This window comes from Phaethon aethereus (genome assembly GCF_964289735.1).
Source record: "Phaethon aethereus genome assembly, chromosome: 16".
In the NCBI taxonomy this organism is placed as follows: domain Eukaryota; kingdom Metazoa; phylum Chordata; class Aves; order Phaethontiformes; family Phaethontidae; genus Phaethon; species Phaethon aethereus.
The window spans coordinates 2,564,492-2,584,593 of record NC_138592.1 but is presented as its reverse complement, the minus strand read 5'-3'; the positions used below and the strand labels follow the sequence as shown (position 1 = coordinate 2,584,593).

The window sequence follows — 20,102 nt, the reverse complement described above, 5'->3', positions numbered from 1 at the left end:
ACTTTTACACGAACCTGAAACCCAAGGAAGAAGCTGGTGCCAAATGGTGTGCCTTAGTCGTCACAAAATGCATGGGGCAAGTGGATTTTTTCAATTCTTAGTCTTGACTAGGGGGGAAAAAAAGAAAAAGTATAGATTATTTTTCAGTAACCCAGTTAAGCAAACCTTTCTCTGGGGACTTACCAAGAGGCAGAGCCGGAACAAAAGCACACTGATGTATTTCCCATGGATAACAAAATTGTGTGCTTATACACACTTCTGATGTTTCTTCTTGTCTTTCTGTTATATTTAGACTGAAGTCTCATTTGGGTTAAGAGCTTTCCTTTCAGTACGTTCCTATAAATTGTCAAGTGTAACAAAGTCCTCATCCTTGACCAAAGGCTCTACACAGCCATCATTTGTCATATTAATAAACAACCTTAGCGGTTCTTCAAACAGATACAAACCTTCCACGCAAGCTAGCGGGAGCGCAGAATATGCTCTGTGGGAGAGGAATCTGCTGGGACACGGAGGTGTTGCTGAGCGGTGATCCTTGGAAGGTGTTGGGAGAGGTGGCTCTGGACCCTGCTGAGAAGCAGACAGGGACCTCTCTCTTGTACTGAGAGGAAGTTCTTTCATCCAGGCTGAGGAAAAGGAGCTTGAACAAAATAAAACAGTCACCTCTTTGTTCCAAAGGACCAAGGATGCTGGGGTATCTCTTTGCCACAGTGTTCCACGCTTGAGGGTCTGAAGCAGATTTGATGTGAACGAGCATCAGAGGACATGTTAGCAGTCCATGGTGACACAGGGACTCTCCCCACAGCAAAAGGGCTGTGACATGTCTTGGGAACCTGGATGCAAGGGCGGCACTTTAAGGTATATTGTACGTGTAACTGAGTTTCAGCAGTATAACTAAAGTTATTCAAGCTCTCCATTGAATTATGCTGTCACCATAATTGTTTAGGTAATGCTCACCATCCTTACCCAGCTTAGCTCAAAGCCCACCCAGGAGTTTAAAGTGGAGTTGCATTCTGTCCCAGGCTCAGTGGAGGAATGGTTACGTGTTAGGCGGCCATATCCCAACTGTGTTTCTGAATCTCAGTTGTTTTCTGGCTTGGGCTTTTCCAGGCAGAGGGACAAATGGACCAGAGTGCAATGCAACAGCCCACGTAGTCTGTTGGTCCATCAGAATAAGAATCACAGAGGTGAGGCCATGAAAAAAGTCCCTCAGCTTAGGCAAGATGAGACAAAAATTAGTAAATATGGACTTGGGAAGATCTCTACAAATTTGGCAGTGTTACCCCCTCATCCTCCCCATCTGCTCAAAAAGTGTCTCTTGGAAGTTTTTGCCACCAGGGCAGAGCACGTGAACGTGTCTTATCCTCTTCCATGTGAAGAATGAGAGAGCAGTTTGGATGGGAACTGCTGCCGAAGCTGAGCTGAGCCACCCTGGTTGACTTTGTGCTGACATGGACTGCTTATGTGCCCCATTCCTCCAGCTAAGCTGTGCCAGAAGCATCTCCAGCCTAGGGCTGATAAACGTCTTCAAGCTCTTTATCCAGCTCCTCAATGAGTTCTCCCTACCAGAGCATTTGTTGCAAATAAGAGAGATTGAAATGTGGGGAAGAAGCTTCAACCCATGGCAGCGAGGGAAAAAACATGACCTATATAATCATTGCAGATGAATATTTTGATGGAATGGATTCCAGGATTTTATTCTTATTTGAAAATGTGCCTGTGACGCTGCTTAGACCTGAGAGCAAGCAGCCTGGGATTCCTCCTGCGGAGGAGCAGAGGTTCAAGAGGTAATCGAAGGCACAGATGGTGTCCTCTGTGTCAGAGATGCTTCTTTCCTCCTGGGCAGCTTCGGGAGGTGACCTTTCCCCTGGCTGTCAGATCCATGCCATCAAATTCTGCCAGGCCTGGGGGCTTTCCAGAATAAAACCCAACTCAGAAGACTTTCCCTAACTTTCCCTTTGTTCACTTAAACAGAGTCTCCACTTACCTCAGCTGAAGGAAATAGCCAATGCAGCCAGCAAAGACGCAGACGTATAGCACAGCACTAATAATAGTGCTGTTGAAGGGACTTTACCTCCCACACTTGTTTTCTTCTCCGCTTTACCTTGCGGCAATACACAGCAACAGCCTCCAGTCTGATTCAGCTGCCAGAAAACTTGGTTCAGCTTCAGTAAAAGTAAGCTCGTTTTATACAGAAAAGGGCAGGAGGATCAATGATGATGCAAATGATCTTCATTCAACCTGTGCTCTAAGGTCACCCTGGACTTTGCTGGGTGGGCAGAAGAGCCTTGCAGGTAAAACTGCAGAACAGAAATCTCATAGCCTGGGTGCGTGTCCTTGACTGTTTTTGGGGCTCACCCATAGTTTTTAGTCTCTTCTGAATACAATGCTTCCTTTTCTTTGTCCAAGACTTCTGTGTCTTCACACCAGCATGGGTTCAAGGCCAGACATGCATTCATGCAGAGCAAGACACTGCTTGGAAACAAGCTCCAGGAGCAGACGACCCCATGCTCTCCAGCCCCTTGTTTGAACAGTGAATTGATTTAGTCCCCTCTGCTTTCCCTTACCAACTCTCCGCCCCTGCGCAGAGAAATCACTCCAGCAAAGCAGCCTCTGTTGCCAGGCCCAGTTTGCTACACAGCAGGACCCCAGGGAAAGAAATGCATTTACATAATTAAAAATTTCTCAGCTTTGGTCTCTGGCAAACCCTTTTCTGGCTGACTGCGGCTCAGCCCATCACCTGTTTGGGATACATCCATACACCACAGTGCAGGGCCAGGCAAGGGGCAGTAGCTCAGGTGCACCATACGTGATCCCCTCCTCGGGGCTGTGGGTGTCGGTGGGAGAAGCGCTAGACAAAACTGTTGTCTGCTGGCTGCTCTGGGGTTTTTTTAGAATAATTTTAAATCAGAAAGATGAAACTGGAAAATATTAGAAATTATAATGGATTAACTTTGTGTGAGCCAGGTTTAATTGGCAATAAAGCTGTTTGTCCGGTGTATCTCCAGATCCTTGATGAAATTCAGTTCCAGTTTGGGCCTTTATGAAGGGTGTCCTTTGGCGTCTGTCCGTGATGTATATAAAGGATCTCTTTTCCTTGTGCTTCCAGGACTCTTCCCCACTTCCAAGTTTTTTTTCCATGCCCTAGGCTTTAAATGGCTGAATGCTTGAGTTGTACTGTGCTGTATTTGGGCAATCCTCATCCCTCCAGAATGTGTTTTCTCTCTCGCCTGGTCCCCGAGGTGACTGCTGCTGCTCCGGGCGCTGGTTAACAGCACAGCAGAGCACTGAAGCATTCAGAAACAGGCTTGGAAGCAAGTGCTGCTGGCCTTGTTTATAGACGGTACACCTGCCTTTTATGCCATTTGCCTTTAATCCCTGCCGCAGATTCCCGGAGCCCACCCACCAACCTCTTCATCGACTCCGAGACCCCCACCAGCCTCCAGGTCCACTGGACCCCCCCCGACGGCCGCGTACAGCACTACAAAATCACCTACAGCCCTGTTTCTGACGCTGGTGCTCAGCAAACAGTAAGTCTCCAGCTCCTTTGTAGGTGACAGGCACTGGACCGGAGGGACATGGGGACAATTTCCTGCCCAGGGGAACTCCGCTCACTCCTGTAGGCTTTACCGTAAAGTTAGCTGGTTTGCAGGAGTGCGAAACCAAATCTCTTCCCCCGACTTGCTGGGTGTTGCTTTGTGAAGAGGACTCCCAGGCTTCTTTGTGGTTAAGATATTTTTGTCCATCAAAGCTGCTAATAATGTAGTTTTCTCCCCTCCCTTGAACCGGGGTGGGGAATTCTTGGGGGCAGCGGGCTGGAGGATAAACATACTGCCCCTCTGACTTAAGGAGGTTAACCATTAACTTTTTAAAAAGCAGATTTTCTACTCAAACCCAGACTGGTTACCATGTGATCAGGCACTTCTGCAGCATTTGCAAGGGGAATATTGGGGTCTTTACATAGGGAAATGCTCTTCCCCTGGAGACGGCTAATCCCGTGGCAATGCACAGCCAGGCTTCCTCGGCTCGCTTTCGCTGTTGCGGGGATGCTGCCCTGAGCCCTGCTGTCCCAGGGCTCGCCACTAGAACCTCTCTGTTCTAGTCCCAGAATACCAGAGCTATAACGGGAAGCCTGCCCAAATGTTGGGCTTTTTTTCCACCCCGCTGTAGATCATGGCTTCTGGCAAAAGCAGCAGCGTGACCCTGCAGTCGCTGCTGCCTGATCGAGCCTACAAGGTGACCCTTTCTGCCATCCATTACATGGGAGAGAGCGAGAGCACATCCACAACGGGACGGACGGGTAAGCGTCTCGTGAACGTGCGTGTTCTTCATAACCTTCCATCCATCAGTCCTGAGGTAATCTCTATTGCGGCGGCAACGTCCTCGCTTGCACTGGGCTGTGGCCAAGGCCAGCGTTCTGGTCAGCAGGGTAGACTACTAGCCTGGAAAAGGGAAATTTCCGCCCCCCTCACGTGCGTTATTTGGAATTCCAGAATGACCGGGAAAGGCTGGTGACCATCTGGGTCTTGAGACAGGCATCGCTATCCTGAGCAACAGAGCTCACACGTGCATTGCTTTCTCTTTCAGCTCCTGTGCTGTCTAAATTGCCTTCAATACGAGGATTCGTTCCATCTAAAACAGAGGGTAAATCACCTACAAATCTTGCCTTTTTTTTTTTTTTTTTTCCTTTCTCCCCAGTAACAAATTACGCAGTGTGGGCTTGGCACGGCAGGCAGGAGTGGATATGCTGCTTCTTGACAGATGCCTCTGGGGACCGTCCAAGGACAGCCAGAAACCACATAACTTCTTAAAATCAGACTCACTTAGTAAAAAGACTGATAGTATTTTTAGAGGATTTTTGCACAACTTGACCAAAATGGAGCAAAGGGAATGATGACATGTTTTAAATTAAAGTTCCATGTGAAGTCCCTTATTAAATTTAATGACCATATGTTCTTATAGCTGATATAAAGTGAACTATGCAATGGATTAGCAAGAAATGTTGAGTTAAAGGGGTTATAAAAAGTTGTTAAGAAGCAAATATTAGAATATAGATATTGTGGCAGTAATGCTTTTCCCGTCTATTTGAAATGATTCTAAACAAAATTTCAGTTTTAAAATCTAATGAGGGAAGCCACGAAGGAAGAATGAAGCAGATTAGATGAGAAAGTTTTAATTTGTACCCAACAAAGAACATCCCAGACCAAGAGTTCAAGTGGCTTATTGGGGAAATCTACAGGTGGTCAGGCCACAGTGGAAGAGTCCTTTGAACTTTCAAACAGAAACCAATCCTCCCATAGGTTGATGAGTCACCTTATAGAATTTAATATAACTGTTTGGCTATGATAGCTGAGAAGACAATAGGAGAAATATTAAATCCTCTATGTTTTATAAAGCAACTTTTTAATGAAGTAGAGATGATATGTAATAGTGCTGGGAAAACTGTTGGATATGCAGTAAAAGATTCAAGTCTAGATATGTAACCAAATTACTGAAAGAAAGGGTCTGACGTGTTGCAGGAGTGAATGTTTATTGTACAGTGAATAACTGCATTTGGTTGGGATTTGGGTAGAAAACAAAAACAACAAAGTCGAGGAGGAATCTTCAAAGCAGACATGCAAACTGCCAGTGTTGAGGATCCTTACCCTGACTCTGATATGCCTCGTCTAAGCTGAGCATTGCCAGACCAAAGAGCTGTGAGCAATCCAGGTGCCTTCAGCCTGGGAAGGAGGTGAGGATTGCCAGGGATGCCAGCAAGAGGGACACTGGGGTCTGGGCGAGGGTCAGAAAGGGCTCCCTGGCTCCCAAACACAAAAGTCAGATACCTATAAATGGGCAAGCTTATAGGCTGTTCATACAGACTTTGGGGGTATTTCTTCCTTTTTTTTCTTCATCGTGCTTCTATTCTGAGCAATGTTTTGCATTTGGAAAGCTGGTTGGTTTCTGGAAGGGGAGGGGAAAGAGCAGTGTATAGATGTAAATTAGATAATCCTGGATGCAGGACATTGCTCCACAACCAGGGGCTGGTTAAGCTCCGAGAGATGGTTTTGAGGCTCAGGTTTCATTAAATGATTTCTTAACTGGTTTCCATAGATCCCTTCAACAGTTCCATACCCAATGCTACAGGAATTATGGTACGTATGTGTAAAACTATGCATCGCGTTGAATAATGGAGGTCGTGGCAACTTGTAAGTCTTTGTGTTTTAACTTCTGGCTTCAGCAGTCCCATGACCACATCAAAGTCATAGGTTTGGATGCCCTTTCTTTGATGTATATCTTGATCATGAAGAATGGCATCGAAACTCCTATAGACTTGGGAATCTCAGGTGCCTTGGGGAGGGTAAGTCACCCCCTTTAAATTTTTTACACATTTTACGAAAGTTATGTATGGAAAATTGGAGGCCCCGCTTTTCTGATGAGGTATGAAATGGCATTGATGCAAGAATAGCAATGGCAAGGCTATAACAAAACCTCAATATAATGATCTGCTAGATTCTATTATACTAGTGACCTAGAAAACCATTTATGAAATAGCTGATCTTGTCAAATGTCCTTGATTTTCAGGGACATTTCTCATTTTGCGTCAATCATTCCCTTTGTTCCAGCTCCATCTGGCATCCATAGCCTGGGATTTACATGGCACCAGAAAATTGAAATCAGCGTTCGTGCACTGTTTTCTAAAACATCGCCTTACCTGAGCCTTTTAAATGGAGGGTGCTCATAACCACGGTGCCTCACGTTCGAGCTTCACAACCCAGTCCTTTCTCCTCTGGTTTTGCTTTCAGTCCTGTGGCACCTTAGAGGACTCATGGAGGGAATTTCTGACAGGCAAACTGCAAAACTTTGCCCGAACTCTTTGTGTTTCCCAAAAGAGTTCAAAAGCCAAACTCTCAGGTTGAGGTATATATTTTTGCTGTGTGTATTATGAGTTTCAGGTATGAAATGTTGAACTGCAAATATCTTTCTTTATTTTACAACACCATTAAGGCACATGTTGCAGTAAAAGTACCGTTTAAAAAAAAATAAAATTGGTGTTTTAATGTCTGTTTTTAAAGAGAAACTTGCAGAACGTAATGCTCCCTTGTATTTCATATTGTAAGGTGCCAGGCGAGTTAGTCAAAAGAAAGTGATCACGCGGATGTTTGATGATGAAAGGCAGTATTTTTATCTTTGTGCTGGGCAAGCCAAGGAACAACCTTGATATTTGCATATATATAAATTTTCTCTCCATCCATATATATATATAAACAAGGTCAAAGGCCAGGCTCTGGATTAAGCTATAGAATATTCTCTGTTTTCCTGAGTTTTTTTCCATTGCTCTGCCTAGAGGAACCGTGTTCATTTTGCTTCCATAATCCCCTACTGTCTTTTTTTCCCCCTAACAGTTTTTTCCCTTTTATTTTCTTCTCACAGCCTGCCCCACCATCGGCTCCACCGAAGGCTCCGTACGAGGTACAGTAGAACACCAAGCCCCGGTGGTGCTGGGTTATGAGTGTGGAAACACTAGCTGGTCTTCTCTTTGGAGAAATATGCAACAGAGCAGGAAGGAAATGGCTTCCCTGTCCTGAGGGAAAGGGGAGAAGTCTGAGAACCGAAATAGGAAAATATTCCTTATCAGGTAGAAGAATCTTCAGCACTAACTGAACTGGTATGCCCCTGCTGTTCCACCCGCTCGTGCCCTTGGCTGTTACTGGTTAATGCTGGGATTTTCACGGGCCTTAAGGAAGCTAGCCTTCAAACGGCTGTTGAATTCCAAGAGGATTTAAATTCCTAACTCATACAGACTCCTTAAAAAACCTCTCTAGTCTGTCCCAAGACCACCTTTGCGTCCTCTAGAGGAGGTATGGATACCCAAAAAGCTCTCTGCCGTCAGGCTGTACAGGCTTTGCTGGGGTAGCAAGTTCCCGTTTCTCCTCGTCTGTGCCCTAAGCCCCGTCCATGCTGTTGTGGTTCCTCTGCGTATTGGAAAGCAATTAGTTCTGCTTATAAAGGGATATCGCCTCCTTCCCGGAGAGCTTTGTGGTATGGGTGACACTGAGAAACTGGCTTCAGTTCTCAGCTCCTCTGTTACTCCGTGGCTGAGTCCCTTCGCCTTTGCTCAGCTCCTAGCCCTGATCCTCGCAGCTCGCGGGGATGCGCGTCCCCGCCCGGGGGTTGTTGCCCTGTCCGTGGGTGCCGAAGCCGAAGCCATCAAATCATAAAGCCACAACAGATGTTGAACTCTCCTCCTCGACAAAGGCGGTGGGAGTAGCCCGTTTCCTTAACAGCTCACTGAAACCATTTACATGGCAGATTCGTGATGTGATAGTAATATGATCATATTACAATATGTTTATAATTCTGACTCAGACCTTATTTTCAGTCTTTACACTACAATATTTCCTTCACGTTTTAAAGGAAGTTCCAATGCCAGAAGATCCATATCAGAGGTAAATCGGTCTCAAGTAGATAATTTCTTTTGGCAAACTCCCTCGTACTGTTAGAAAAAGGGGAGGAAAAAAAAAAAAAAAGCACCCTGGACCAGCCCCCAGGCGAAATAAAAACTCAAGCCAAGAAACTGCAGAAACAGAAAAGGGGTGAGGGAATCCAGACTGAAAGCACTGCATTGTAATGAAGTTGTAGCCTTTCCATTTACTAAAGAACGAGTGATCTCCTTCATCCCAGACTGCTGCAAACTCAGATAAACTAAAAAAAAGAATCCTAATTGCAAGATCTTGTCTTACGGAACAGAAAACTGAAATGAGAAAATGACTCAGAGCTTTAATGCTGAGCTGGGAGAGGGAGATGAAGCTGCATGAGCCAAGGAGGCGATGCCAGAGGTATCAGGGGAGAATCTCTGTAGACCACATAAGGCAGGTCACCCCTGGGTGTCTCATGAAAATGCAAATTAAGTTCTTTCTTAATTTTTTGGACTCTTACATATAAGGCATTTCAGAGCAGAAATAATGCTCTCTCCCTGCTAGCAATTACTGGACTGCTTCCGTGTCTTTTGAAGATAACTTTTTTACGTCTAGTTGAAAAGGAGAAACTGTTGGAGTAACTTCTTTCTTATTTGTTTTTCGTTCTGGAGATTTGAAAAAACAGCTGTGGAAGTCTCCATCTTTAGTCTACTCTTCTCCAAGAGGAGATTACAGCAAACGTGTGCAGAGGGTACAGGCACAAAATATTTTCCTTGGCTGGCACTCGGGGAGCACACTAGTGAGTTTGCACAGCCTTGCTGATGGCCGTGTGGCTGTGGCGTTTTCTCCTATTGCCTTCTCCGTGCTAGCTAGAGGCTAATTCTACCCGCTCTGCAATCACACTTTTTTTTTTTGCGCTCTTTTCTAACCATTTATTTTTCTGTTTTTCTTTGTCTGTTCCAGGATTTGATATGATGGAAGCTTTCGGCTTAGTAGAGAAGGAATACGCCTCTGTTAAAGGCGTAGCTATGGAGCCATTCGTATTCAGCGGTTCCCGTACCTTCACCCTGTTCAGAGACACGCAGCTCACCCAGAGGACCAGGTGGGAGCGGAGCTGTGCCCGGCGTCGTGCTCGTCGTCGGTCTCAGCCATACCCGTTAGTTACGCTCACCGCAAAGGTGATTCACTGATTTATGGGTGAATGATGCAGCCCCACTGGCAACTTCAAAACGAAATTGTAGAGATGATGCGCTAAACCAAACCATAGGTAGACTGAAAACAACGTCAGAGTATTTTTCCTTGATATGTTAAGAAATTAGCTTCTGACTTTCTTCAGGATGAGTATGGAAGAGGTCACACAGAAGTTAAGGGGGCACAATACGGTTATTCATTATATTTTTTCGTGCAGCCGAATGTTTTCACGGTGAGGTTTTTCCTTTTTACAAAATCACGTTTTCCAGCAGTGCTAGTTGCTGTGATGGACGTAAGGATCATGTTATGTATGGAGACTGCACAATTCTTTAGGCATTCTGTCCACAGCCACGTACATGTCGCTGATGGCAGTTTGAGGTCACATTTTCATCTTCAATCCTTTCTCCCAGCATCTCTGGTTTGGAGGCAAATCTTTGCTTTAGAAAATATTTGTCTCACAGCTGCTCTCTGCAGCTTGATCTTTATTGATGAGAGGGAATAACCGATGACTCTGGGTTGTGACTTGACCCTGTTTTGTTGTGTACGAGGCTTCTCCGCAGGGTCCCAAGCGGGCCAGGCAGCTCCCATGACCTCACTCATTTTTTACGACTGTAAATCAGGAATGATCTGACTCCTGACTTTCAATGCTACTTTGTTTAAAGCCTAATTACTGAGGCACTGGCTCAGTTTAATCTTAGTTAAAGAAGCAAAGCTTCTTGGAGTAAACAGAGTGGGGGAGATTCAGAGAACACTTTGGTTTAAATACTCAGAAAGTTATGGGCAAATCCTTTTGTTCAGCTGGTACATACGCCTTCAAGGACATTATTCCTTCAGAAACAGAGAGAGAAATAAGAACCTGACATTACTTATGAATCAGTCCTGAAAAGATGCTTGATGAGTTGTGTATGTGCTCATGCAAATGTGTCCTGTTTCAGATTACAGATGTATTTCAGGCGTAACCAATTTGACCTTCCCCGTTGCCTTGTGTCCTCTCACGGCTGCTCCTGCCCGGTGTGCTCTGACAGGTTTGGCAGCGGCCGCAGAGGAAGCTGGGTTGTGCCAGCAGCTGCTGATGGGCATCGCTGCGTGGTCATGGATTCCAGCTCTGAGCCCAAATTCTGCAACTGAGACGTGGGGACCGAGATGGGCCTTTCTGTAGGCTCTATGCTTATCCCTGAAGGACACTTTTACTAATTTCTGCCAGGGCTTAAAGATTTACCCCATACTTCATGATGACCATTCTTCCTGCTTGAAGAGGAGACTTGGGGGAGTGTTTTGGAGCCTGGCAGGGATGCTTTGTAAGCTACCGCTGGGCTCTATTTTGAAAAGCATTAAGGGTGCACTTGTTGCGTCTTGGCATTTGTAGAGTAGTTTGGGTTGGAAGGGACCTTTAAAGCTCATCTAGTCCAATCCCCCTGCCATGAGCAGGGACACCTTCAACTACATCAGGTTGTTCAGTGCCCCGTCCAACCTGACCTTGAATGTGTCCAGGGATGGGACATTTACCACCTCTCTGGGCAACCTGTGTCAGGGTTTCACCACCCTCATTTTGAAAAATTTCTTCCTTATATCTAGGATAAATCTGCCCTTTTTTAGTTTAAAACCCCTTGTCCTATTGCAACAGGCCCTGCTAAAAAGTCCATCCCCATCTTTCTTATAAGCACCCTTTAAGTACTGGAAAACTGCAATAAGGTCTCCCTGGAGCCTTCTCTTCTCCAGGCTGAACAACCCCAACTCTCTCAGCCTTTCACCATAGGAGAGGTGCTCCAGCCCTCTGAGCATTCCCTGAGGCAGCTTTGGCATTGATGGACTGACACCGCCTGCTCCACCTGGGTCTCCCCATGGCACGAGGGGAAGGCCCTCCAGGACTCATCACTCAGCACAGGCTTCAACAGCCTGAAAGGGATGCAGAAAGTATAGGGAGCAGGCTCTCTCCTGGCATATCACGTTCAGCTCCCGGGGCAAAACTTTTCCAGGCCACCCTGCCCAAGAAACACGACGGATGAGCCCTGTCTGTAGGCTGTTGCCTGCTGGCTCTCGCTGCTTTAAGCCACTGATGCTTGCTTGGCTCGTCTCTTTCCAGCGATGTCCACCTCTTTGCAATCCCACCCGAGCACACCATCAGCATCCTCCTGCGCCTCCTGCCCGAGACCCCCAAGGAGCCCTTCGCTGTGTGGCAAATAACAGACGAAGACTTCCAGCCTCTCCTTGGTGTTAACCTTGACCGTAAGGTTTCTTGTTGAATACATTACCTTCAGGTATTTGCATACACTTCTGCAAGCGGAAGAGCTCGTTTTGGTATTCACTTGGAAAGTTTTAATGTTTTTTTTACACAGCAGCAGTTTTTGGGAAGCTTTGTTTTCGCTGCCAACATTGCATTTTAAATACTGCCTAGTGCAATTAAAAGACGTATTGTAATTTTTATTCTACTTGTAACATACTCTTTATTTTTATGTATTATTTTGCTTTTGCATTGTTTAGAAGTATTTGATTACAATTATTGAAGTCTTTCACCCTGTTTAAGCCTATTTATTTATTGATGTTCAGTATGTGGGTGAAATCAATTTCTCTTTTAATTCTAAGCTGTTATTTGTCCTATTTTCCCTGTAGCCAGTAAGAAATCCTTGACCTATTTCAACCATGACTACAAGGCTGATTTACAGGAAGTCTCCTTTGACCAGCAGGAAGTGAAGAAGATATTCTATGGGAGCTTTCATAAGGTCCTTATCAAGAGAGGGAGAAACGTGGCTCACGAGCTCACTCCACTCTGAGAGTACTATGCCATCAATGTGTATTGTTCAAAGTGAGGAGTGATTATACAAATGCTTTGCATCCAGATTGCTGGGAACTGGCAAACCTGTTTGATATGCTGAAGTTTAGGATTGTAAAGAATTAAGGTTCATCCCGTGTTCAAAATACGATTTCCACGTATTGATTTCTGTCCTTCCCCCCCAGAAACTCCAAAGCTGAGGGGTTTTTAGGTCTTAATAATCAGGAAAAATTGAAAAATCAAACTTTCTCTTTTTAAATTTGGGATTTTGGTGAACATTTAGTGCTGGAAGGAAGGAAAAAAGTAAATCTAGCCTTGTGAGAAAGCCACTTTATCACTCATAACAGGGGTTTTTTGGCCATCGATGTCCTCAGAGCAAAGATATTCCACCCAAATGAGCAATGAGCACTTTCTACCAGTATCTGCAGGCAGTTTCTTTATTCAGATAGTTCTGAAAACTAAATTACTTAATACTACGACTCCAGAAAGGCTTCTCCCAAGGAGAGGTGAGGGGTACATCAGGGAAAAGTGCAACGTTGCGCAGCACACTCAGCACAGAGCCCCCTGATCCGTTTGCTCATTAAAACCACACCACTAGGAACAGCGGTGGTCTGGGAACGGGGCAGAGGCATTACTGTCTTTAAAAGACTCCCCCATCTCGCCACGGACCTCCAACCCGCCTCTTTCCACCTGCCGCCCAGGTGCACGTGGCTGTGAGCCACTTCAAGGTCAAACTCTACCTGGACTGTAAGAAAATAGCAGAGAAACCCATCAACACCATCGGCAGCATCTCCACCGCTGGCTTCATCATGCTGGGAAAAGTGACGAGGACCAGAGGACCCCGGAGCGGGTCTGCATCGGTGAGTCCCCCGTGGTGCGTGCTGTTGGAGATGGGGAGGCTTAAATTTGGAGCTGGCTGGGGTGGGCAGGTGGAGAGGGGTACCATCTCGTATCGTGCTCGCTCTGAGCGCCTCCGAACACTGCTCTGACACACAACCACGTCCTGCTCCCGCCGATCTCTGCGATTGTAACGAGCTTTCCCAGCGCGGTGTTTCTCTGCCTTGCCACCTCTGCGTGAGGTGGGGGATCAGAGGCAGCAGCGTGAGCGTGTCCCCGAGGTGCCTTCAGCTGGCTGCATCGACTGGGGAAGCCCAGGCCCTGCACGAACAGGCTGAAGCAGACAGGAGGGTTTGGGAATTACTGCTGCAAGGGAAGGTCAGGGATATCAGCCCCCACCGAGTGATATCGGGAAACGCTGGTGACTGAGAGCAACAGGGCTGGATGCGCCTCAGTCCCCGGCGTGTGTGAGCTTGCCTATCTGCGTGCAAATAATAGGAAAATAATCTTCAGTATAGAGGCCCTTTGTCAGCTGCTACTCGGAAAAAACCCAACCCACACACTCGGTGCCAGCCTGCGGGTATGCGCCGGCTGCATCGCACAGCGCCGCAGAGAGCCCGCTCCCCGCGGGAGGAAGGAATAAGGGAAAATGTGGACTTGGTGTCGTGCCCCGTGATAGCCCCGCGCACGGTCCTTGGGGCAAAAACACCCGTGTGTGCCGTCGCCTGGCGGTCTGTTGCCATACTTACTCCGCAGAACGGGAGCGTTAAATAGGTGCAGAATGAGGGGCAAGTTCATCACTCACGATGTGCTAGTGGGACTCTAGAAAATCATTCACGACTTATGTGAAGCTTTTACTCCTTGGCTCTGCTTTTAGGTCTGGGAGTCCGGGGAAAACGGCGTATCGGTTGATTTACAACTTCCCTTGCCTCAAAACGGTGCAGTAAAAACAGTTTGTCCCATATGCCTCCCCAGCTGTAAAGAGAGACGCAGAGGTCTGGGGTATACCGGGGAAAAAGCGGACATTGCAATTGCCTGTAAGATATGGGGCCGGCTGCATAACAAACCGGGGGACAGTGGTATTCAAGGCAGTATTTGCTTATTTCCTAAATAAACTCTGTGGCAATTTGATCACAAGCCTGTGGCCAGCAAGGCAGGAATCTGTGCTCTTCTTGTCCCTCCCAAATTCCCCCTGCTAGCAGCTTAGCTAGGCAGATCCAGCTTCGTGCTGTCCCTACTCCCATTGCCTTTCAAACCCAGCAAAGCTTCGTGTCTTCCACGGCTCTGCTGCCCTCGAGAAGACAGAGTGTCTCATTACTGGTTATCGTGGAACCTTATTTAATTTAAGATATCTTTAAACGCCGCTTGATCTGCAGGACTCATCTATATCTGTATGCTGCATGTCGCAGCCTGGGGCTGTACAGCTTGCTCATTGTTAAATGTGTGGAGTGGGAGAAAAAAAAAAGATGAGAAATGGTGTCAAGGAAAGAAAAAAAATCTCTGCCGTGTTATTTTGGCTTGGCTTTGTGCAGTGTGCGCTCCTCTGTTAATCAGAACGGGAAGATGAGTCAGTTGTGAAGGATGCGGTGAGAGAGAGAGGTTGGGGCTTCTTGGGAGGGGATCACATCTGTCCTGGGAAATGCTGCTGCCACGTTTACTCTTATCCCCATGCCCCCAAGGGGAGCAAAGCAAAGTTCGTTTTCACATTTTGGTGATGCTGAAGCCCAATTACTTGAGCACCTGCCCGCTGCTGCCGGACTGTGAGTAAATTGGACACTTGGCTTTTGCTGGCGTGAAGCTGCTTATTGACTTGCTTAGCAAGACACAGAGACCCGAGGCCTTGTAAAACGCTCCATGGCCAGGGATACTTTTCATGTTGTGGCTTTTTTGGGCACAATGATAGTTGGGACCACATGGAGGAGTCCTGTCAAATCATCCCTGAAGGTTATTTTTAGGACTTGAATGTCATTAGATTTGGTGATGGACCGCGTGTGCCAACGCTACTTTTTTGTCAAACTCTCTTTTTTCCACAGTTCCAGCTGCAGTCTTTGCAGATCGCCTGCAGCAGCGTAAGGGCAGAAGACGACAGATGCTGTGATCTCCCTGCACTGGTAAGACAAGAGGGACCACTCTGCTGATTGACATGAAGCTGGGGATGAGAGAACAAGTCCATGGCGCTGAAGTGACACTGCAAATGATTTTGATAGACTCAAGAGGGAAACCACTTTTTTTCCCCTCTTCTCTTGGGAAGAGCATCTGTGTGTTTCTCGGTGAAGTGAACAAAACCATGTTTGCTTCAAAAGGAAAGAGAACTCTGCAACCTGGTGCAGTGTATATCCTTCCTGTCATGAACTCATCTGTGACAGCAGCCCTGACAGCCCTACGGCTTTGCTGCCACCTCAGCCCTGAGTCACAACGTCCCCCTGCTCTTCCTTTCAAGTTTTCTTCTCAACACACAAAGTTGCTTTGTGGGATGTGTAAATATTTAGCAAGGAGAAAATTATCTTCCGGTATGTGTGCGTTATGCAAACTTCAGGCAGGGCTGGTTCTTTTTTTTTTTTTTGTCTAAGCTTATCATTGAAAAATAAAGAACTCAGTTGTTCACAAAAATCTCTCAGTGGAGTAGAGAAAATTTCTGCTTTTCTCCAGCTGAATTTTGAAACACTGAAAATGTGACCTGTGATCCATCCCGCTCCTGCTATGCAGCTGCTCATGCCACGCTTGGCTTGCTTTCGTTTCAGAGGGACGAGGAGACCTGCCCTACCTTATCTCCTGCCTGCTCTTGTACTTCTGGCCACCCGGGCTTGCCAGGACCTCCAGGGCCCCCTGTAAGTTCACCCTTCCACATGTTCCTTGAGAGCAGTATATTGCATGCACTGGTGCTGCTTTGTGGTGCTCGAGCATGCCAGGCATGAGGATATCGCTCCTGGGGCTCCACGAGGTTTTAGCATCACAGAATCATTTAGGTTGGAAAAGACCCTTAAGATCATTGAGTCCAACCGTTAACCTAACGCTACCAAGTCCACCACTACGCCATGTCTCTAAGCACCATGTCTACACATCTTTTAAATACCTCCAGGGATGGTGGCCCAACCACCTCCCTGGGCAGCCTGTTCCGATGATTGACAACTCTTTCGGTGAAGATATTTTTCCTAATATCCAATCTAAACCTCCGCTGGCGCAACTCGGGGTCGCTTCTTCTCGTGCTATCTCAGGGAGCTTTGATGTCCTCCTCATGCCAGGGCAAAGCTGAGAGGTGTCCTTGAGGTTTCAGGTGCTGATGAAATGGGGAGATGGGGAATTGGCAACGCAACAGCTGCAGCTGGGAACAGGCTGAGCAGTTCCTGGTGCCACGTTAACCCTCTTAGGAGAGGAGGACGTGTCACCCTCGGTGCCTGCAGAGATTTCATGGATCAGAAGCTCTGAAACTCTTTGCAAGTAAAAAAAAAAACCACACCGCAAAACCTTCCTGTCTGGGTTCTGTGTTAGGTGGGCGCCTTATAACCGTCTCTGTGGGTGGGCAGTGTAAGGAGAAAGGGAAGACTGCAATTCTGCCCGTCCCCAAATCTCACTCTCTTTACAGTGAATGTGACCCGCAAGAAAACATTGAAGGAAATGGGGGGAAAGTGATAACAGTCATTAAGCATCTAACATGCTCAGGGTAAAGGGCAAATGCAATATTTTGCTTTCTCCATCATGGACACAGGAGAGTCACTATGGGCTTAAATTGCAGGGGGAAATATTCCAGTTAAACACTAGGAAGCAGCTATCAAAAAGTTTGAATTTTGTAAGTTTGGGAAAAAAATACTTTATTTGTGCAAGGCAGCCAAAACCTGACAATCTGTCAGAGTACCCCATTTCAACCACTTCAGGTGCTTTTCTCCTGGAAAATAACCATTAAAAAAAACATTGGCCTCCTTGCTCAAGTGAAAAGGTTTCGGATCACCCCTTGCATTACTATGGTTTAATTGTGAATTCAGTTCCATGCTTTGCAAGGAACAGTACCTTGCTGCAGAGTAATTACATGCTCATTCTGGTGGAAGTTTAATTACTCTGCATACTCCACTATCAGAGTTTGCTTCAATATCCTAAGTGCATAATTACCAGGTTGCATTGCCCTGTGGTTTAAACACCTCCACAGCACAACTCTTTAAAGAGCAAGACTCTTTTAAGCATTAGAGAAAATATGGTTTTGACACACACTGCTAAACCTTTGGTAATTTGCTGCTGTTACAAGAGCACTCGTTGCTATTTTTAAAACTCCAGTTAGCGAGGCTATGTCCCACCTTGTATTTATTGCTGTCCTTAATGAGTGTTTTTGACCAAGTCCAGCTGACTTCTAAAATGAGCTTCTGGAAGCTTCTGAAAGCACTTTTCCCAAAGCTCCCTGCCTGTACTACTTAATCCAAATACATTGTTTTTTTAGAGCCAAGAATAGAAACTTTTGGATTAAGAGATCAAAAGTTCACATGATATTGGTTCATGCCAGAAGGTTGGTTTCTGCCCTTCATTGTTGTGCAGATGCAGAGCTAAGCCAGGTCTCCCCAGAGCTGGTTGCTGTCCTTGATCTCAGCACGTGTCTGTTCTCTCGGGGTGATATTATAAAACCCAACGTAGTCCCAAAGGGTTGTAGACATAAGCACCTCTTCTTTTTCTTCTCAAGTGTGTTCCCATGTTCATACGTGCCTCCCTTCTCCATTTGTTGTCTCAGCACAGATTTGCTGGGGGAGTTGGAGGGAGGAGGTTGAACAGGTCGAAAGTTCATCTCTCTCTGCTGGTGATGAGTACAGCGTGCCCGCTGCCTGTCACGGGGGGCTGTGCTGTCCTCTCTTCTCCCCTTTCCTGCATTTGATGGATGACTTGATTCATTTTCTTCTGGTCTCCATTTGCCGCAAGCTCTCTGGGATAGGAAACATCTTTCACTGTGCAGAGCAAAGTGCGCCAACTTCTGTCCCCTCGCCTCCCGGTGACACTGCAATAAAGGTGACGATATGCATAACAGCAGCTTTGTGTCCTACTGGCAGGGCAGCCCTGGCAGGAGAGGACCCCCGGGAGAGCAGGGGGAGCCGGGACCCAAGGTGAGTCCTGATACTCAGCACTCCTGTGGCTTTGCTTCAGGCAAGGCGCAGGCGTGCGGAATCCTCAGTCAGTGCAGCTGGATGTGTTCGTTCCTGGTCTGAGCTGGACCCCTTAGACTGGGGACTGTCTCGCTGCACCAAGCAAAGCCCGAACAGACACGTTGAGGAGGATGGGAACACTTATTATTAATTAAATGCTCAGCTGGGCTTTGGAAATTGAGAGGATGGGCCTGATTGCACTGAATTAATGCAATGGGTGTGGTCAGCAATGTTCTCGGAAAGCAGCCTTGCTGGAAAAGGGTCAGCCTGTGTGCTGTGCTTGTGCTGGCTGCCAAGCCTCCAAACCAGACAGACGGGTACTGCTGTGGGACAGAGCAGCGCGAGAAGCGAAGTAGAGCAAGAACCACACAAAGCCTTCAGGAGCAGCCCCAGGGAGAGCACAGGGAGCGGCTGGGTCTGAACTCCCAAACCCTGGGCGCTGCAGCCAGCCCCAAGGTGCTCGCTGCTCCACACAGGACAGAGCCAGCCCAGCCCTTTGGTCCCTTTCTTTGGGGTAACATCTGGGACAGCAGCACGGTTACAGGGGAAGGGTTTTGGGGAAGGAATGAGAACGAATGCAGATCTCGGCCACGGGTTAAGGAACATTTCCCTTTTTTCTCTGGCCACCTTGCATAACAGGAACGACTCGCTGCTTGGGAAGGTGGATCGTGCTTTGCAAAGCACCATCTGCAGCTTTGCTGTCTTCTCCCATGAGAGATGCACCAAAACCTTGGACCTAAAAGGCAAAGGCAGCTGAGGTTACCAGAGATCCCCTCGCTGTCCTGACTTCATCTTGAACCCTGTAGATGGTTCGTGCTGGCCCAGGTCATGCAGTGCAGCCCATGTGGAGAGCAGACAGTAATTGCTCTGTTTCCTTATGTTTGATTTCATGTCTTTGGCTCTAGGGTGAACCAGGCCCACCTGGACAAGTAGGGCCAGAGGGTCCTAGTGGCCAGCGAGGCTCTCCAGGTTCCCAAGGAATCACGGTTCAGGGTCCTGTGGTATGTGATCTCTTCCACTGCCTTTTTTTTGTCACTCGCTCTTTGCAGTTAGAACATGTCTCAGAAATGGGTGTCTCAGTAAAGCCCCCAAAACGTGATCTATGTATTTACATCATTCTTACTAACAGCTGGACAGCTGCACTGGAGAGAGATGGTGATAATTTTTGTCATGCTGTTGAGGCCCTGCACTTAGTCATTCTGGCAAAAGACTGCTTTTGTCCAGACTCTCCCTAATGTGCCTTGAGTGAAAACAGCCCAGTGGAGTATTCAGGCATTTTTCTTTGCAATGATCATCGTTGCTTGGCAAGGAGCGGAGGTGGAGGCTGCCGTGTGCACATCTGGGACGGCAGAATCCCCATGCACACGCTGTGGCTGTAAAGTACCACGTAGCCGCGCAGAGAGCAGGAGCAACCTGGGGCGTGGATGTGGAGCAGCAGGATGCTGTTTGCCTTAAAGGATGCTGCAGCGCGCCTAACTATGTGCCTCTGTTTTAAACCAAGGGACCACCAGGAATTAAAGGAGAGAAAGGAGACACTGGAAGTCCTGGCATGCAGGTAATCGTAGACACCGTTCCTTTTAATTGTCTCAAAGATTTGCCCATTTTTCCCAGTAACTAATTTAAGCAAGATTGAAAAGCCATAGAGTTGTTACTGTCGTTTGTTTGGAAACTATCTTTCATTTTGGAGTGTCATCACTTTCCCAAGGGAAACTGAGTCAGTTGGTGCAACAAAGATAGACCTATCTGAAGCTACGTATAGTGCAATTAAAGGTGGGATAACAGTGCTTTATT

The 20,102-nt window shown here is 46.9% G+C and overlaps 1 protein-coding gene across 1 annotated transcript in view; it reads left to right on the top strand.

The window, feature by feature from the left end:
• COL20A1 (collagen type XX alpha 1 chain) overlaps positions 1-20,102 on the top strand; it is a 49,135-nt gene that overhangs the window by 20,377 nt on the left and 8,656 nt on the right. The window contains exons 18-30 of the mRNA XM_082007097.1: positions 3,385-3,527; positions 4,168-4,297; positions 4,585-4,641; positions 7,411-7,449; positions 9,360-9,498; positions 11,671-11,813; positions 12,198-12,307; positions 13,059-13,217; positions 15,228-15,305; positions 15,936-16,022; positions 18,219-18,272; positions 19,217-19,312; positions 19,813-19,866. Of these exons, the coding sequence (XP_081863223.1) occupies positions 3,385-3,527; positions 4,168-4,297; positions 4,585-4,641; positions 7,411-7,449; positions 9,360-9,498; positions 11,671-11,813; positions 12,198-12,307; positions 13,059-13,217; positions 15,228-15,305; positions 15,936-16,022; positions 18,219-18,272; positions 19,217-19,312; positions 19,813-19,866 (1,289 nt within the window). The remainder of the gene's footprint in view (positions 1-3,384; positions 3,528-4,167; positions 4,298-4,584; positions 4,642-7,410; positions 7,450-9,359; positions 9,499-11,670; positions 11,814-12,197; positions 12,308-13,058; positions 13,218-15,227; positions 15,306-15,935; positions 16,023-18,218; positions 18,273-19,216; positions 19,313-19,812; positions 19,867-20,102) is intronic.